This window comes from Coregonus clupeaformis, chromosome 4 (genome assembly GCF_020615455.1).
Source record: "Coregonus clupeaformis isolate EN_2021a chromosome 4, ASM2061545v1, whole genome shotgun sequence".
NCBI lineage: Eukaryota > Metazoa > Chordata > Actinopteri > Salmoniformes > Salmonidae > Coregonus > Coregonus clupeaformis.
The window spans coordinates 19,853,607-19,868,165 of NC_059195.1; the positions used below are offsets into that span (position 1 = coordinate 19,853,607).

Sequence of the window (14,559 nt, forward strand, 5' to 3'; positions counted from 1 at the left end):
GATGAAATGAATAGAATTACCACTGGCTAATGGCCCTTATGATGAAACGCTATGTGCGTGTGCGTGTGCGTGTATGTTTCTGTGTGCTATTCAAGAAAGTCCAAAATGATTCTATACATCTAGGAATGGACAGATGCAGACTGGCTTTAGGCTTTTCAGGCACGTGCACACCACCGTACACCACCGTAATCATTGGCGGGCACTGCTGATTTGCTTTTTGATTGGTCAACTATAAGCTTTGTTCTTGTATGCCAAGTTATGATGTAGGTCATTATTTGTGTTATTGAACGTTTTGACAGTAACCAGCTAGCCTACTCTGTCAACACGTGCACCCTGTAGTGATGCATCAAATCAAGACCGTCCAATCAACGTAATGAAGTTGGTAGCCTTGGCTACTTCAGTTTTGATATTTGCGCTTGCCTTGTAATAGTGCATTTGGTGTCAGCAGAAGACGCCTATTTTTAACTCTAGAAAGCTCCTCGCCTCAGGCTATATGGGCTGGTCCTCAGACCTCTTGGCACCTTGCCAGGGCCTCGCCAGAGGGAAAGAGCAGAGAGAGCTGTCTCCATCTCCAAAGGGCAACAGTAGACCAGCCAGTCCGCAGCGAAGTGATGGATGTCGGAGCCAGGGATGGCGAGGGACCGCTGCAGCGCATCATCTGATCGTCAGTCAAGGAAGGGGCATTCACTCCGAACCCTCCCTGTGCTATTCCTGCTTAAAAGGTTTACCTAATCCCAGATGCAACATCCAGCCTTTCAGCAAAATCCAAATATGGACGGACCGTTGTGATATGAAGTAGGTATCACGAGCATAAGTGCGAGGGGAGGAGGGGGGCAGGCACAGGCTGGACCGCAGCTGCTTTGCTTTCGCAAAGTTATCCTCGTTGACACCGGGGTGAGAGATAAAGAAAGAAAGAAAGAAAGAGAACATACAGACAGCAGAAGAAGAGAGAGCGCCGAGTCGGGTAGAATGAGAGGGTCGATTTTCTAGAGGAGGCTGCCCGTGTTCGGGGCAACACAGCACAGAGAAAGAGAGAGAGACGCCCCTCTCCAGCTCTCCTCTCCGTCACTTTCGAGCTCTTTTCAGACCGACGAGGACCATAATGGCGAAAATGAGGGTGTCCTACGAGTACTCGGAGGCGGAGGATAAGAGTATCCGACTAGGACTGTTCCTCATCGTCTGTGGCATCCTGTCCCTCTTTATCCTCGGGTTCTGCTGGCTCAGTCCCACTCTACAGAGCATGCAGAGCAAACCGGCAAACTGCACCGTGGTGTCCGTGCTCAGACCGGAGGAGATGTTCGAGTGCGTGTTCACGTGCGGGGCCGACTGCAAGGGGACGTCGCTGTATCCGTGTCTGCAGATATTCGTCAATAATTCCGAGTCGAACTCCGTGGCTCTGCTGCACTTTGACGAACAGCAACTGGTGCTGAACCCTAAGGTAAATGACTAGAACTCTAGAACGAGAACACTGGGAAGGAGCAGTCTAGACTTTATAGTTGCACGTTAATGAATGCAAAGCTGTGAACGATCAATACAGTAGCTAGGCAAAGTGTCTGGCTGGAAAAGTTCCCAGTCTCAGTTTGTTGACATGACGTAGACGGATATTAGGCTAATGGATTGCCTGTTAAAAAAAAAAAAAAAAAAACGATGTTAATGTAAACAAACTTTGTGTATTCTAAAGACCAAATAACATTCTTGCTATTACTACTCCAAAGACATGGCACAAAGTCACAGACTTAAATAATGAGTTTAACTTTCATAAAAGTCACTTCACAGCGAGCCTAAGAGGATCTACAGCTGTCCAAGTCTATTCTAGAGACACAGCCTCATCATCACTCACAAAGAGAACCTCAACTGTGATGATGAGGAACAGAGATGACAAAATGACTCCTTTGGGACAGAAAGCCCATTATGACGTCAACACAACTTAAATACCAAAGGTCCGTGTGAGGGAAGGTGTCAGTAAGTCCATTAAGCTCTGTAGTTCCGTTGTGTGTGAAGGCTTTTATTTAGATATTACTTTTCAGACGTACACCTCTCAGACTACGGATCAGGGAATGTCTTGGTCCTTTTGAGAACGTCTTCAGATTCTCTGTAATCATCATCATCATTATCATCATCATCCGTTATTTATAGCTGACTTCAGAAGGGTTGAAACCCAACCTTCTCATCTTGTGTTCTTCTGTAGATAGTGTGTTTATGCCTTTGAGGGGGTACTGTAGGGCATTCACCTCCTCCGTCCACTCCTCTCCTCCTGCCCTTCCTCCTCCCGCCCTTCCCCCTCCTCTCCTCCTCCTCCTCCTCCCCCTCCTCTCCTCCTTCCCCTCCTCTCCTCCTCTCCCTCCTCTCCTCCTCCTCCTGCCCCTCCTCTTTCCCCTCCTCTCCTCCTCCTCCTCCTCCTCTCCTCCTCCTGCCCCTCCTCTCCTCCTCCTCCCCCCTCCTCTCCTCCTCCTCCCCCTCCTCTCCTCCTCCTTCCCCTCCTCTCCTCCTCCGTTTACTGACTGGGTTCTATGGCAACAGGAGCGCAGCTTTGAACAGTGATTTAGTGCGCTACTTTTGGCCACTAGGGAATAGGGTGACCAAAAGTAGTGGGTGAGGGAATAGGGTGACCAAAAGTAATAAGGTACCATTTAGGACAAATGTAATTCCAGCCTGCTCTCTACATGCGGTAGCAATTGAGCCTGAGCCTGGGGACGAGGTTAGAATGAATGTAGACCGTGCCACTGAAAGGAAAGAAGTGATAACTTTGTTTGGCTGGCTACCATAGGAACAAGGGGTTGAATGAGTTAACAGTAAGCAGGCAAAAGGAACGAGGGGTTGAATGAGTTAACAGTATGAATCACTCAGTGACTTGTGGAAATGCGAAAAGCTGCTTCAAAAAGGCTGTGTTTATACAGGCAGCCCAATTCCGATATTTTTTTCCACTAACTGGTCTTTTGACCAATCACATCAGATCTTTTCACATCAGATCTTTTCAGAGCTGATCTGATTGGTCAAAAGACCAATTAGTGCAATTAGGGGGGGAGCAGTGCTTCATTTGAGCCGGATCCCACCTCTCCGTTTTGGACTGTTTTGTTCCGGAACCTATTTGGTCAGATCCGGTAACGTTTGCATGATAAATAATTTTCACTTTTTGCAATGTAAAAATTATAATAAAAGCGATCAAAGTTCATTCTAGTTGCCTCCGTTAATTCTCCTGCCCCCAGGAGAAAAACGTAATGTGAAAAAGTAGATTTTCAGGTTTATGGTTTGCGCAACATTGTAACCTTCTGTATGTGTGAAACCAACGGGTGGCGGTGTGAGAAGCGCGCCTGTATCTCTCTCACATAACTAGAATGAAATTCACTTTCTAAAATTCTCTGATCTCTCTCTGCTCTGATAGACATGAGCCTGCAACTCTCATCTCTCCAGTCTTGCAATTCCTCATTTATTTCCTTATAGAATCATTTCCGCACGAAGGGTTCTGAAGGAACAGCAACACCCCTGACAAATTGAAATACATTTGCCAAAGTTAAATAATTACTGCTGTCTGTTCAGAAAGAAATGAAATCATTCAGAATAGCCTACTACACCACGAGAAGGCCCATAATTTAGCCACAGAGGATCAATAGCTTATTTAAATTTTTTTGCCTAGCTGTGGATTGTAGCCCAATAACAAGGAAAGGCATACAGTCGGGAACGCGCGGCAAATCTGTCAGTGAACAAACAGCATGTAGACAGAAAAGGCCTTTCGCAATCGAGGGAAAACAACAGGTTGAAAAGCAAATGGCTCCTGCTGAAAAGAGAAGACTATGCTGTAGGCTACCAAAATATTTGATTAACTTCGAAATATTGCTTTACAAAGTAAAACGAGAGAGAGAGAGGCTTTTGGCACGAGCGCATCGGCCATCCCCAGCGAGTGAGCTGCGCATCATTGGGTGAGTCAGTGAAACTGGAAAGCATTTTTAGGAATATAATTTCCTCCTCAAATTGAAGCCTACAATTTTTTATTTTTTTATTTTACCTTCATTTAACTAGGCAAGTCAGTTAAGAACAAATTATTATTTACAATGACGGCCTACACCGGCCAAACCCGGACGACGCTGGGCCAATTGTGCGCCGCCCAATGGGACTCCCAATCACGGCCGGTTGTGATACAGCCTGGAATCGAACCAGGAGGTCTGTAGTGACGCCTCAAGCACTGAGATGCAGTGCCTTAGACCGCTGCGCCCGAGGAGGGGGGATTCAGACTGGCTGCCCCTGTTCTGTCCCACAATGTGTGCCTCCACACACCTAGGGATAGGCTATTGACGGTTTCGAGACAAGGTCTTTTTTATTGATCTCAGATTCTCAGTTTGTCAGTGTCAAAGTAGCCTACCTTTTCGATCATTTGTGCGGTATTACATTTTTTTTCTGCCAAAGTCTCCAGTCATGTAAAATGACGTAGAATTGCATGAAATGCGTTTATAAAAGGCCACATCTTCTGTAAGTGCCTCTACACTACTGCTCTATGCCACAACGCAAATGCTATGATGTGCATGCAATGCTTTATTATAAAGGGGATTTTTTTGTTGTCTCTCGATTTACAAATGAAGCTCTGGGGGAGAGTCTTAACATGGTCTCTTTCAGCATAGGGCATACTGTATGGTTAAAGTGTTCATTAATCCTTTGGAAATACTGTAGTGAATTAGTCATGTATTACTGGGTGATGGAGGAGGAGGAGGGGAGGCAGAGCAGGGGGAGGAGGAGGAGGCGGGAGGCAGAGCAGGGGGAGGAGGAGGGGAGGCAGAGCAGGGGGGAGGAGGAGGAGGCGGGGAGGCAGAGCAGGGGGAGGAGGAGGGGAGGCAGAGCAGGGGGAGGAGGAGGGAGGCAGAGCAGGGGGGAGGAGGGAGGCAGAGCGGGGAGGAGGAGGAGGCAGAGCAGGGGGGGATGAGGAGGGGAGGCAGAGCAGGGGGAGGAGGGGAGGCAGAGCAGGGGATGAGGAGAGGGAGGCAGAGCAGGGGGATGAGGAGGGAGGGAGGCAGAGCAGGGGGAGGAGGAGGGAGGCAGGGAGGCAGAGCAGGGGGAGGAGGAGGGAGGCAGAGCAGGGGGAGGAGGGGAGGCAGAGCAGGGGGATGAGGAGGAGGAGGGGAGGCAGAGCAGGCGGAGGAGGGGGAGGAGGGGAGGCAGAGCAGGGGGAAGAGGGGAGGCAGAGCAGGGGGAGGAGGAGGAGGAGGGGAGGCAGAGCAGGGGGAGGAGGGAAGGCAGAGCAGGAAAGGGAGGAGGAGGAGGGGAGGCAGAGCAGGGGATGGAGGAGGAGGAGGGGAGGCAGAGCAGGGGATGGAGGAGGGGAGGCAGAGCAGGGGGAGGATGAGGCTGAGGAGGGGGGATTCAGACCGACTGCCCCTGTTCTGTCCCACCCTCGGGAGCAGTGACCTTTTGGAGCGGCTCGCTAATGAGAGCAGAGGCTTCTGGGTAATGGCTTGATTAAACCACCTGTGGAATGCTTGACTGATTTGACATTAACCCACAAGGAGTACTAGTCAGCTGGGGGTTCCTTCATCTTTTTCTCCTCTCCCCCTCCCTCTCCTCTTCATCGATGTTCATGGGGAACAGTCTTGCTATGGACTCAGGAATGATCTGTGTCAAGGGTCTGATTCTTTTTGACTAACTGACAAAGTCAACTGAACATAGTAGTGTGACAAATTGTGTTAACCTCTCCTTTCAAATACTGTGAGGACTGTTGATGTCTATACAGTTATGCTTATGGTAGACCACAGCCATGACAACTAGTCCCAGTCTTCAGTTCAGCTGCTGTTCCTCCTACCAGTGGCCTACATACAGACAAAGAGCCAGAGCAGTGCCAGTCACCTCCATTCTCCCCACTCCACCCCTCTCCTCTCCCCACTCCACCCCTCCATTCTCCCCACTTCTCTCCTCTCCTCTCCCCACTCCACCCCTCCATTCTCCCCACTCCACCCCTCTCCTCTCCCCACCCCACCCCTCCATTCTCCCCACTCCACCCCTCTCCTCTCCCCACTCCACCCCTCCATTCTCCCCTCTCCTCTCCCCACTCCACCCCTCCATTCTCCCCACTCCACCCCTCTCCTCTCCCCCACTCCACCCCTCTCCTCTCCCCACCCACCCCTCCATTCTCCCCACTCCACCCCTCTCCTCTCCCCACTCCACCCTCCATTCTCCCCTCTCCTCTCCCCACTCCACCCTCCATTCTCCCCACTCCACCCCTCCATTCTCCCCACTCCACCCCTCCATTCTCCCCCACTTCTCCCCTCTCCTCTCCCCCACTCTCCCCTCCATTCTCCCCCACTCCACCCCTCCATTCTCCCCACTCCACCCTCCATTCTCACCTCTTCTCCCCACTCCACCCCTCCATTCTCCCCACTCCACCCCTCCATTCTCCCCACTTCTCCCCTCTCCTCTCCCCACTCCACCCCTCTCCTCTCCCCCACTCCACCCCCTCTCCTCTCCCCACTCCACCCCTCCATTCTCCCCCACTTCTCCCCTCTCCTCTCCCCCTCCACCCCTCCATTCTCCCCACTCCACCCCTCCATCTCCCCACTCCACCCCTCCATTCTCCCCACTTTCCCCTCTCCTCTCCCCACTCCACCCCTCTCCTCTCCCCACTCCACCCCTCCCCTCTCCCCACTCCACCCCCTCTCCTCTCCCCACTCCGCCCCTCCATTCTCCCCATTTCTCCCCTCTCCTCTCCCCACTCCACCCCTCCATTCTCCCCACTTCTCCCCTCTCCTCTCCCCACTCCACCCCCTCTCCTCTCCCCACTCCACCCCCTCTCCTCTCCCCCACTCCACCCCTCCTCTCCCCACTCCACCCCCTCTCCTCTCCCCACTCCACCCCTCTCCTCTCCCCACTCCACCCCTCCATTCTCTCCCACTTATCCCCCTCTCCTCTCCTCTCCCCACTCCACCCCTCCATTCTCCCCACTTCTCTCCTCTCCTCTCCCCCACTCCACCCCTCCATTCTCCCCACTTCTCTCTCCTCTCCCCACTCCACCCCTCCATTCTCCCCACTTCTCCCCTCTCCTCTCCCCACTCCCCCCCTCCATTCTCCCCACTTCTCCCCTCTCCTCTCCCCACTCCACCCCTCTCCTCTCCCCACTCCACCCCTCCATTCTCCCCACTTCTCCCCTCTCCTCTCCCCACTCCACCCCTCCATTCTCCCCACTTATCCCCTCTCCTCTCCTCTCCCCACTCCACCCCCTCCATTCTCCCCACTTATCCCCTCTCCTCTCCCTCTCCCCACTCCACCCCTCCATTCTCCCCCACTTCTCCCCTCTCCACCCCTCCATTCTCCCCACTTCTCTCCTCTCCCCACTCCACCCCTCCATTCTCCCCACTCCACCCCTCCATTCTCCCCACTTCTCCCCTCTCCTCTCCCCACTCCACCCCTCTCCTCTCCCCACTCCACCCCTCTCCTCTCCCCTCTCCACCCCTCTCCTCTCCCCACTCCACCCCTCCATTCTCCCCACTTCTCCCCTCTCCTTTCCCCCACTCCACCCCCTCCATTCTCCCCACTTATCCCCTCTCCTCTCCTCTCCCCACTCCACCCCTCCATTCTCCCCACTTATCCCCTCTCCTCTCCTCTCCCCACTCCACCCCTCCATTCTCCCCACTTCTCCCCTCTCCTCTCCCCTCTCCACCCCTCCATTCTCCCCACTTCTCTCCTCTCCCCACTCCACCCCTCCATTCTCCCCACTTCTCCCCTCCATTCTCCCCACTCCACCCCTCCATTCTCCCCACTTCTCCCCTCCATTCTCCCCACTCCACCCCTCCATTCTCCCCACTTCTCCCCTCTCCTCTCCCCACTCCACCCCTCCATTCTCCTCACTTCTCCCCTCTCCTCTCCCCACTCCTCCCCTCCATTCTCCCCACTTCTCTTCTCTCCTCTCTTCACTCCCCATCCACTACCTCTCTTTGTGTTCCTAGTTCATTCACAGAGAAGCGTGCCTCGTCTCCTCTCGTCGCCATGGTGACGTGACGAAGCGGCGCGGGCCTGTTTTTAATTCAGTGGCGAGCAGGAGGATGCTGCGTGTGAATGGCACGAGACACACACACACACGCCACAGCTTCTATTTATACCCTACCAACAGGCTACGTTTTGCTCTGGGGAGGAGGGGTCTTAGTATGCTGTCATAGAGATTACTGAATACCTTGACTACCACCAACCCGCTACCAGACAGAAGAGATGAATCTCCCTGGTCCCTCAGATTCACTCCCCAGTCCCTCAGATTCACTCCCCAGTCACCACCCAGCCTCAAAGGAGAAGGGTATGAACGAGACAGACAGACAGACCACAGCTTCAATTTTAACCCTATATATAGACCAACTGGCTGTGTTTTCGCCCTGGAGAGGGCGGGTCTTCCACTGCCATAGAGACAGAGACTACCTTGACTACCTCCAGCCAAAAGAGATGAAAGAGATGAATCATTGTTGTTTTCCCCTAAAGTTCCTCTCCACCACTCCATTCAGGCTCAAAGCCGTCCTCTCCACCACTCCATTCAGGCTCAAAGCCATCCTCTCCACCACTCCATTCAGGCTCAAAGCCATCCTCTCCACCACTCCATTCAGGCTCAAAGCCATCCTCTCCACCACTCCATTCAGGCTCAAAGCCATCCTCTCCACCACTCCATTCAGGCTCAAAGCCATCCTCTCCACCACTCCATTCAGGCTCAAAGCCATCCTCTCCACCACTCCATTCAGGCTCAAAGCCATCCTCTCCACCACTCCATTCAGGCTCAAAGCCGTCCTCTCCACCACTCCATTCAGGCTCAAAGCCGTCCTCTCCACCACTCCATTCAGGCTCAAAGCCATCCTCTCCACCACTCCATTCAGGCTCAAAGCCGTCCTAGAACACTCCACCCTCTGTGAGACTTTGATTGAGATCAATCTTGTTTCAGTCTCCGAGGTCAGATTCTCTACTCACCATTCAGGTTCAAAGCTTCCCCAAGAAACTCTCTGGTGAGACCATACATGCGTCTTAAATGGCATCTTACTGCCTATAATGGTGCACTACTTCCATACACAGTGCCTTCAGAAAGTATTCATACGCCTTGACTTAATCCACATTTTGTTGTGTTACAGCATGAAATCAAAATGGATTTTAAAAAAACAATTCTGCACACAATAGCCCATAATGACAAAGTGAAAACATGTTTTTAGACATTTTAGCGAATGTATTGAAAATAAAATACAGAAAGATCTCATTTACATAATGTATGTACTCACACCCATGAGTGAATACTTTGTAGAAGCAACTTTGGTGGCGATTACAGAGTCTTTTTGGGGTAAGTCTCTAAGAGCTTTCTATACCTAGTGTGATGTCACGAGAGGCTGTGTCCTGGAGGGACGTTACATCCCCCTGAGGTGGCTGCAACCCCAGACAGCTATGGCTCCATCTGCTGGTATGGTCGGGAACTCCACCCCTCTATGGCCAATCTTCCCACGCAGCTGAAACAAATGAGGAGCTGATGAGCTGAAGGTTTGGGAAGGGAAGAGACACAGTCTCCAACCTGGGCTCTCTGGAGGACAAGAGTGCTGCACGTCCACTTCCATGAGGAATATAAGGATTTGGAGATACTTACCTTTGGGAAATACTCCCCTTTGGATATATGCACCTGTGGAAATACGTGAGAGACATTTGGAAGGACTTTTTGCTGGGTTGGCCACTAGCTGCAACGTGGACTACAGTAAGGCCGGAGAAAAGTTATCTGAGCGAGTGAGAATTATGATTTTGGATGTGGAAGAGACATCCCTGAACTGTTAACCCTTAAAGAGCCACAAGAGAACATAATTTTGTTATATTTTCGTTAATTTCCCAAGACCTATAATAAAATCCTTGTGTTGTTTGAACCTTGTCTCCTTGCACTACTTGAGCAATCCCGCTGAAAGCTGTGTAGCCTCTCGTGACGTCACAGATGGTGGAGAATACAGGCACGCTCAAGCGTTAATAGTGCATGTCAGAGGAGGATACCGAAGGTTTGATCACCCAGTTTTTCCAAGTTGGCCGTAGGCTCCCCGCCGACTGAAATGGAGGACATATTGAAAGCCCTTGTTGCTGGCCAGCAAGCCCAGATGCAGGCAAACGTGGCTCTCTTGGAGGAGCAAAAGAAAGCCAACCTTCTGAAGGCAGAGGAATTGCAGTTGCAGAGACAGAGGGTGGTCCAAAATACCCGCCCAATAAAGGCAAGTGACTTTATATCTAAGATGGGAGCTACCGATGACATTGAGGCATACCTGCATGCATTTGAGGCCACGGCCACTAGGGAAGCCTGGCCCAAGCAACAGTGGGTTGGTCTGTTAGCCCCCTTTCTAACCGGGGAATCGCTGAATGCTGTCCGGGACCTGGGCCCTGACCAGGTTACTGACTATGATGCCCTGAAGTCTGAGATCCTCAGCAGATGTGGACTCACAAAGTTTGGTATGGCCCAGCGCTTTCACAGCTGGACCTTCCAACCAGACCAACCTCCTCGGGCGCAGATGCATGAACTTGTCCGAATCGCAAGGGAAATGGCTGGATCCGCAGAGGAATACAGCAGCGGCGGTGGTGGAGGCCGTTGTGGTGGATCGTTACCTCACGCGCCCTGCCTTATGAGGCAAAACGGTTCATCAGTCAACAGGCCTTGACCACGGCTGATCTGACCGTGGAAGCTGTGGAAAAGTACCAGGCCACAGCGGAGATGCTGAATGCTTCCCGAAAAGACCCCAGGAGTGCGGCCCCACCACAAATGGGAAGAACCCGTCCAAAGGACCCCCAAGGTCTCGAACCCAGCCACGTCAGGACTTATCCCGGCTCCAGGGGGAGCCAGAAACCAGGCGGGTCCAAGAAGAGTACACCAGGAGGGGAAACTCGACAGTGTTACGGTGTGGGGAGATGGGACATATCTCCTGGGCCGACGTTTCATGGTGGTATCTGATCACGCCCCTCTGCAGTGGATGGCCAAGAACAAGGAATCAAACAGTAGAGTAACCAGATGGTTTTTGAGCTTGCAACCGTTTAACTTTTCTGTTGTCCACAGGGCTGGCAAGCACCACGGCAATGCGGACGCCCTCTCCCGGCGTGATGCCTTCTTCGCTGCCTTTACCCGACGAGGGACGTCGGTCCCGAGGAGGGGGATGTGTGATGTCACGAGAGGCTGTGTCCTGGAGGGACGTTACATCCCCCTGAGGTGGCTGCAACCCCAGACAGCTATGGCTCCATCTGCTGGTATGGTCGGGGAACTCCACCCCTCTATGGCCAATCTTCCCACGCAGCTGAAACAAATGAGGAGCTGATGAGCTGAAGGTTTGGGAAGGGAAGAGACACAGTCTCCAACCTGGGCTCTCTGGAGGACAAGAGTGCTGCACGTCCACTTCCATGAGGAATATAAGGATTTGGAGATACTTACCTTTGGGAAATACTCCCCTTTGGATATATGCACCTGTGGAAATACGTGAGAGACATTTGGAAGGACTTTTTGCTGGGTTGGCCACTAGCTGCAACGTGGACTACAGTAAGGCCGGGGAAAAGTTATCTGAGCGAGTGAGAATTATGATTTTGGATGTGGAAGAGACATCCCTGAACTGTTAACCCTTAAAGAGCCACAAGAGAACATAATTTTGTTATATTTTTGTTAATTTCCCAAGACCTATAATAAAATCCTTGTGTTGTTTGAACCTTGTCTCCTTGCACTACTTGAGCAATCCCGCTGAAAGCTGTGTAGCCTCTCGTGACGTCACACTAGATAGTACTATATTTACCCATTATTCTTTTGTCAAGTTGATTGTTGATCATTCCTAGACAGTCATTTTCAAACCTTGCCATAGATTTTCAAGCCGATTTAACCTTTTACTGCAGTGGGCTAAATCAGGGTCACACAGAGTGATTCTTGGTAGTCTTAAACAAATCTACTTTGAAACAAAAATATACACCTCACGCACATGGTTATGGGCTTAAATAAAAGAAGATACCTGTACCATGTCAGATATAGAGTTGAAATGTATTACAATATTGAGTTTGCATCCCAATATTACACTTTATATACATCACAGAAGACTGAAATATAACAAAACTGTTTGACATAGAAACATCGGGTTTACTGAAATAACCTTGATTAATTATGAAATTATGAAAAATATTAATAACATTCATCCCATGAGACCAAAGAGGGCGCTTTTGGTCATTGACTGCAGGCAGGACTACATCAACACTGTAACAAGGCCACTCAGGAACATTCAATGTCGTCTTGGTAACCAATTCCAGTGTGGATTTGGCCCTGGTGTTTTAGGTTATTGTCCTGCTGAAAGGGGAATTCGTCTCCCAGTTGGAAAGCAGACGGAACCAGGTTTTCCTCTAGGATTTTGCCTGTTTCTCTGTATCCTAAAAAACTCCCTAGTACTTGCCGATGACAAGCATACCCATAACATGATGCAGCCACCACCATGCTTGAAAATATGAAGAGTGGTACTGAGTGATGTGTTGTGTTGGATTTGCCGGAAACATAACGCTTTGTATTCAGGACAAAAAGTTAATTTCTTTGCCACATTTTTTGCAGTATTACTTAAGTGCCTTCTTGCAAACAGGATGCATGTTTTGGAATATTATTATTCTGTACAGGCTTCCTTCTTTTCACCCTGTCATTAAGGTTAGTATTGTGGAGCAACTACAATGTTGTTGATCCATCCTCAGTTTTCTCATATCACAACCCTTAAACTCTGTAACTGTTGTAAAGTCACCATTGGCTTCATGATGAAATCCCGAGCAGTTTCCTTCCTTTCCGGCAACTGTGTTAGGAAGGACGCCTGTATCTTTGTATTGACTGGGTGTATTGATTCACCACCCAAAGCCTAATTAATAACTTCACCATGGTCATAGGGATTTTTCTTTTTCTTACACATCTACCAATCGGTGCCCTTGTTTGCGAGGCATTGAAAAACCTCCCTGGTCTTTGTGGTTGAATCTGTGCTTGAAATTCACTACTCAATTGAGGGACCATACAGATAATTGTATGTGTGGGGTACAGATATGAGGGAGTCATTAAAAAACAATCTTAACCACAATTATTGAGCACTGAATGAGTCCATGCAACTTATTATGCGATTTGTTAAGAACATTTTTACTCCTGAACTTATTTAGGCTTGCCATAACAAAAGGGTTGAAAACGTATTGACTGACTCGAGACATTTCATCTTTTAATATTTTTTATTAATTTCTAAAATGTTCTACAAACAAAATTCCACTTTGACACTATGGGGTGTTGTGTGTAGATCAGTGACACAAAATGTCAATTGAAGATTTTTTTTTTGTTGTGTTAAGAATTTAACACAACAGAATGTCGAAAAAGTAAAGGGGTGTGAATACTTTCTGAAGACACTGTAGGGCTCATGTCAAAAGTGGTGCCCTATCTACAGTAGGGAACGGGGTGCCATTTCAGATGGTGCCCTGTTTATAGTAGGGAACGGGGTGCCATTTCAGATGGTGCCCTGTTTATAGTAGGGAACGGGGTGCCATTTCAGATGGTGCCCTATCTACAGTAGGGAACGGGGTGCCATTTCAGATGGTGCCCTGTTTATAGTAGGGAACGGGGTGCCATTTCAGATGGTGCCCTGTTTATAGTAGGAACGGGGTGCCATTTCAGATGGTGCCCTGTTTATAGTAGGAACGGGGGTGCCATTTCAGATGGTGCCCTATCTACAGTAGGGAACGGGGTGCCATTTCAGATGGTGCCCTGTTTATAGTAGGGAACGGGGTGCCATTTCAGATGGTGCCCTATCTACAGTAGGGAACGGGGTGCCATTTCAGATGGTGCCCTATTTACAGTAGGGAACGGGGTGCCATTTCAGATGGTGCCCTGTTTATAGTAGGGAACGGGGTGCCATTTCAGAAGGTGCCCTGTTTATAGTAGGGAACGGGGTGCCATTTCAGATGGTGTCCTATTTACAGTAAGGAACGGGGTGCCGTTTCAGGTGGTGCCCTATCTACAGTAGGGAACGGGGTGCCGTTTCAGATGGTGCCCTATCTACAGTAGGGAACGGGGTGCCGTTTCAGATGGTGCCCTATCTACAGTAGGGAACGGAGTGCCATTTCAGATGGTGCCCTATTTATAGTAGGGAACGGGGTGCCGTTTCAGGTGGTGCCCTATCTACAGTAGGGAACGGGGTGCCATTTCAGACTTGCTTCTTGATTGTTCCTCCTGCTGAAAACCTGACCTCAAGGTTATAGATTAATCAGAACATATTGAGTCACAATGTACTTAGTGATTGAATTACTCTATGCAGGCTGCCCCTTTACACAGGTGATAGAGGAGACCTTTCTCAGCTCTGGGCCTCCAGGTCCACAGGCCTGCATCTCCCTGTCCTTTCCCTCTAATCAGGGACTGATTCATCCTCCTGACTCTGGTTAATCAGGCTACCTGGGTAGTCTCTGTCCTCCTGACTCTGGTTAATCAGGCTACCTGGGTAGTCTCTGTCCTCCTGACTCTGGTAAATCAGGCTACCTGGGTAGTCTCTGTCCTCCTGACTCTGGTAAATCAGGCTACCTTGGGAGTGTCAGTCCTCCTGACTCAGGTTAATCAGGCTACCTGGGGAG

The 14,559-nt window shown here is 50.3% G+C and overlaps 1 protein-coding gene across 1 annotated transcript in view; it reads left to right on the forward strand.

Annotated features, from left to right (window-relative positions):
- The first annotated feature begins 312 nt into the window (after window positions 1-312).
- Window positions 313-14,559, forward strand: part of LOC121553473 (calcium-activated potassium channel subunit beta-4) — an 85,269-nt gene continuing 71,022 nt past the window's right edge. Inside the window, exon 1 of the mRNA XM_041866603.2 lies at window positions 313-1,438. Coding sequence (XP_041722537.1) covers window positions 1,103-1,438 — 336 coding nt within the window. The 5' untranslated portion in view covers window positions 313-1,102. The remainder of the gene's footprint in view (window positions 1,439-14,559) is intronic.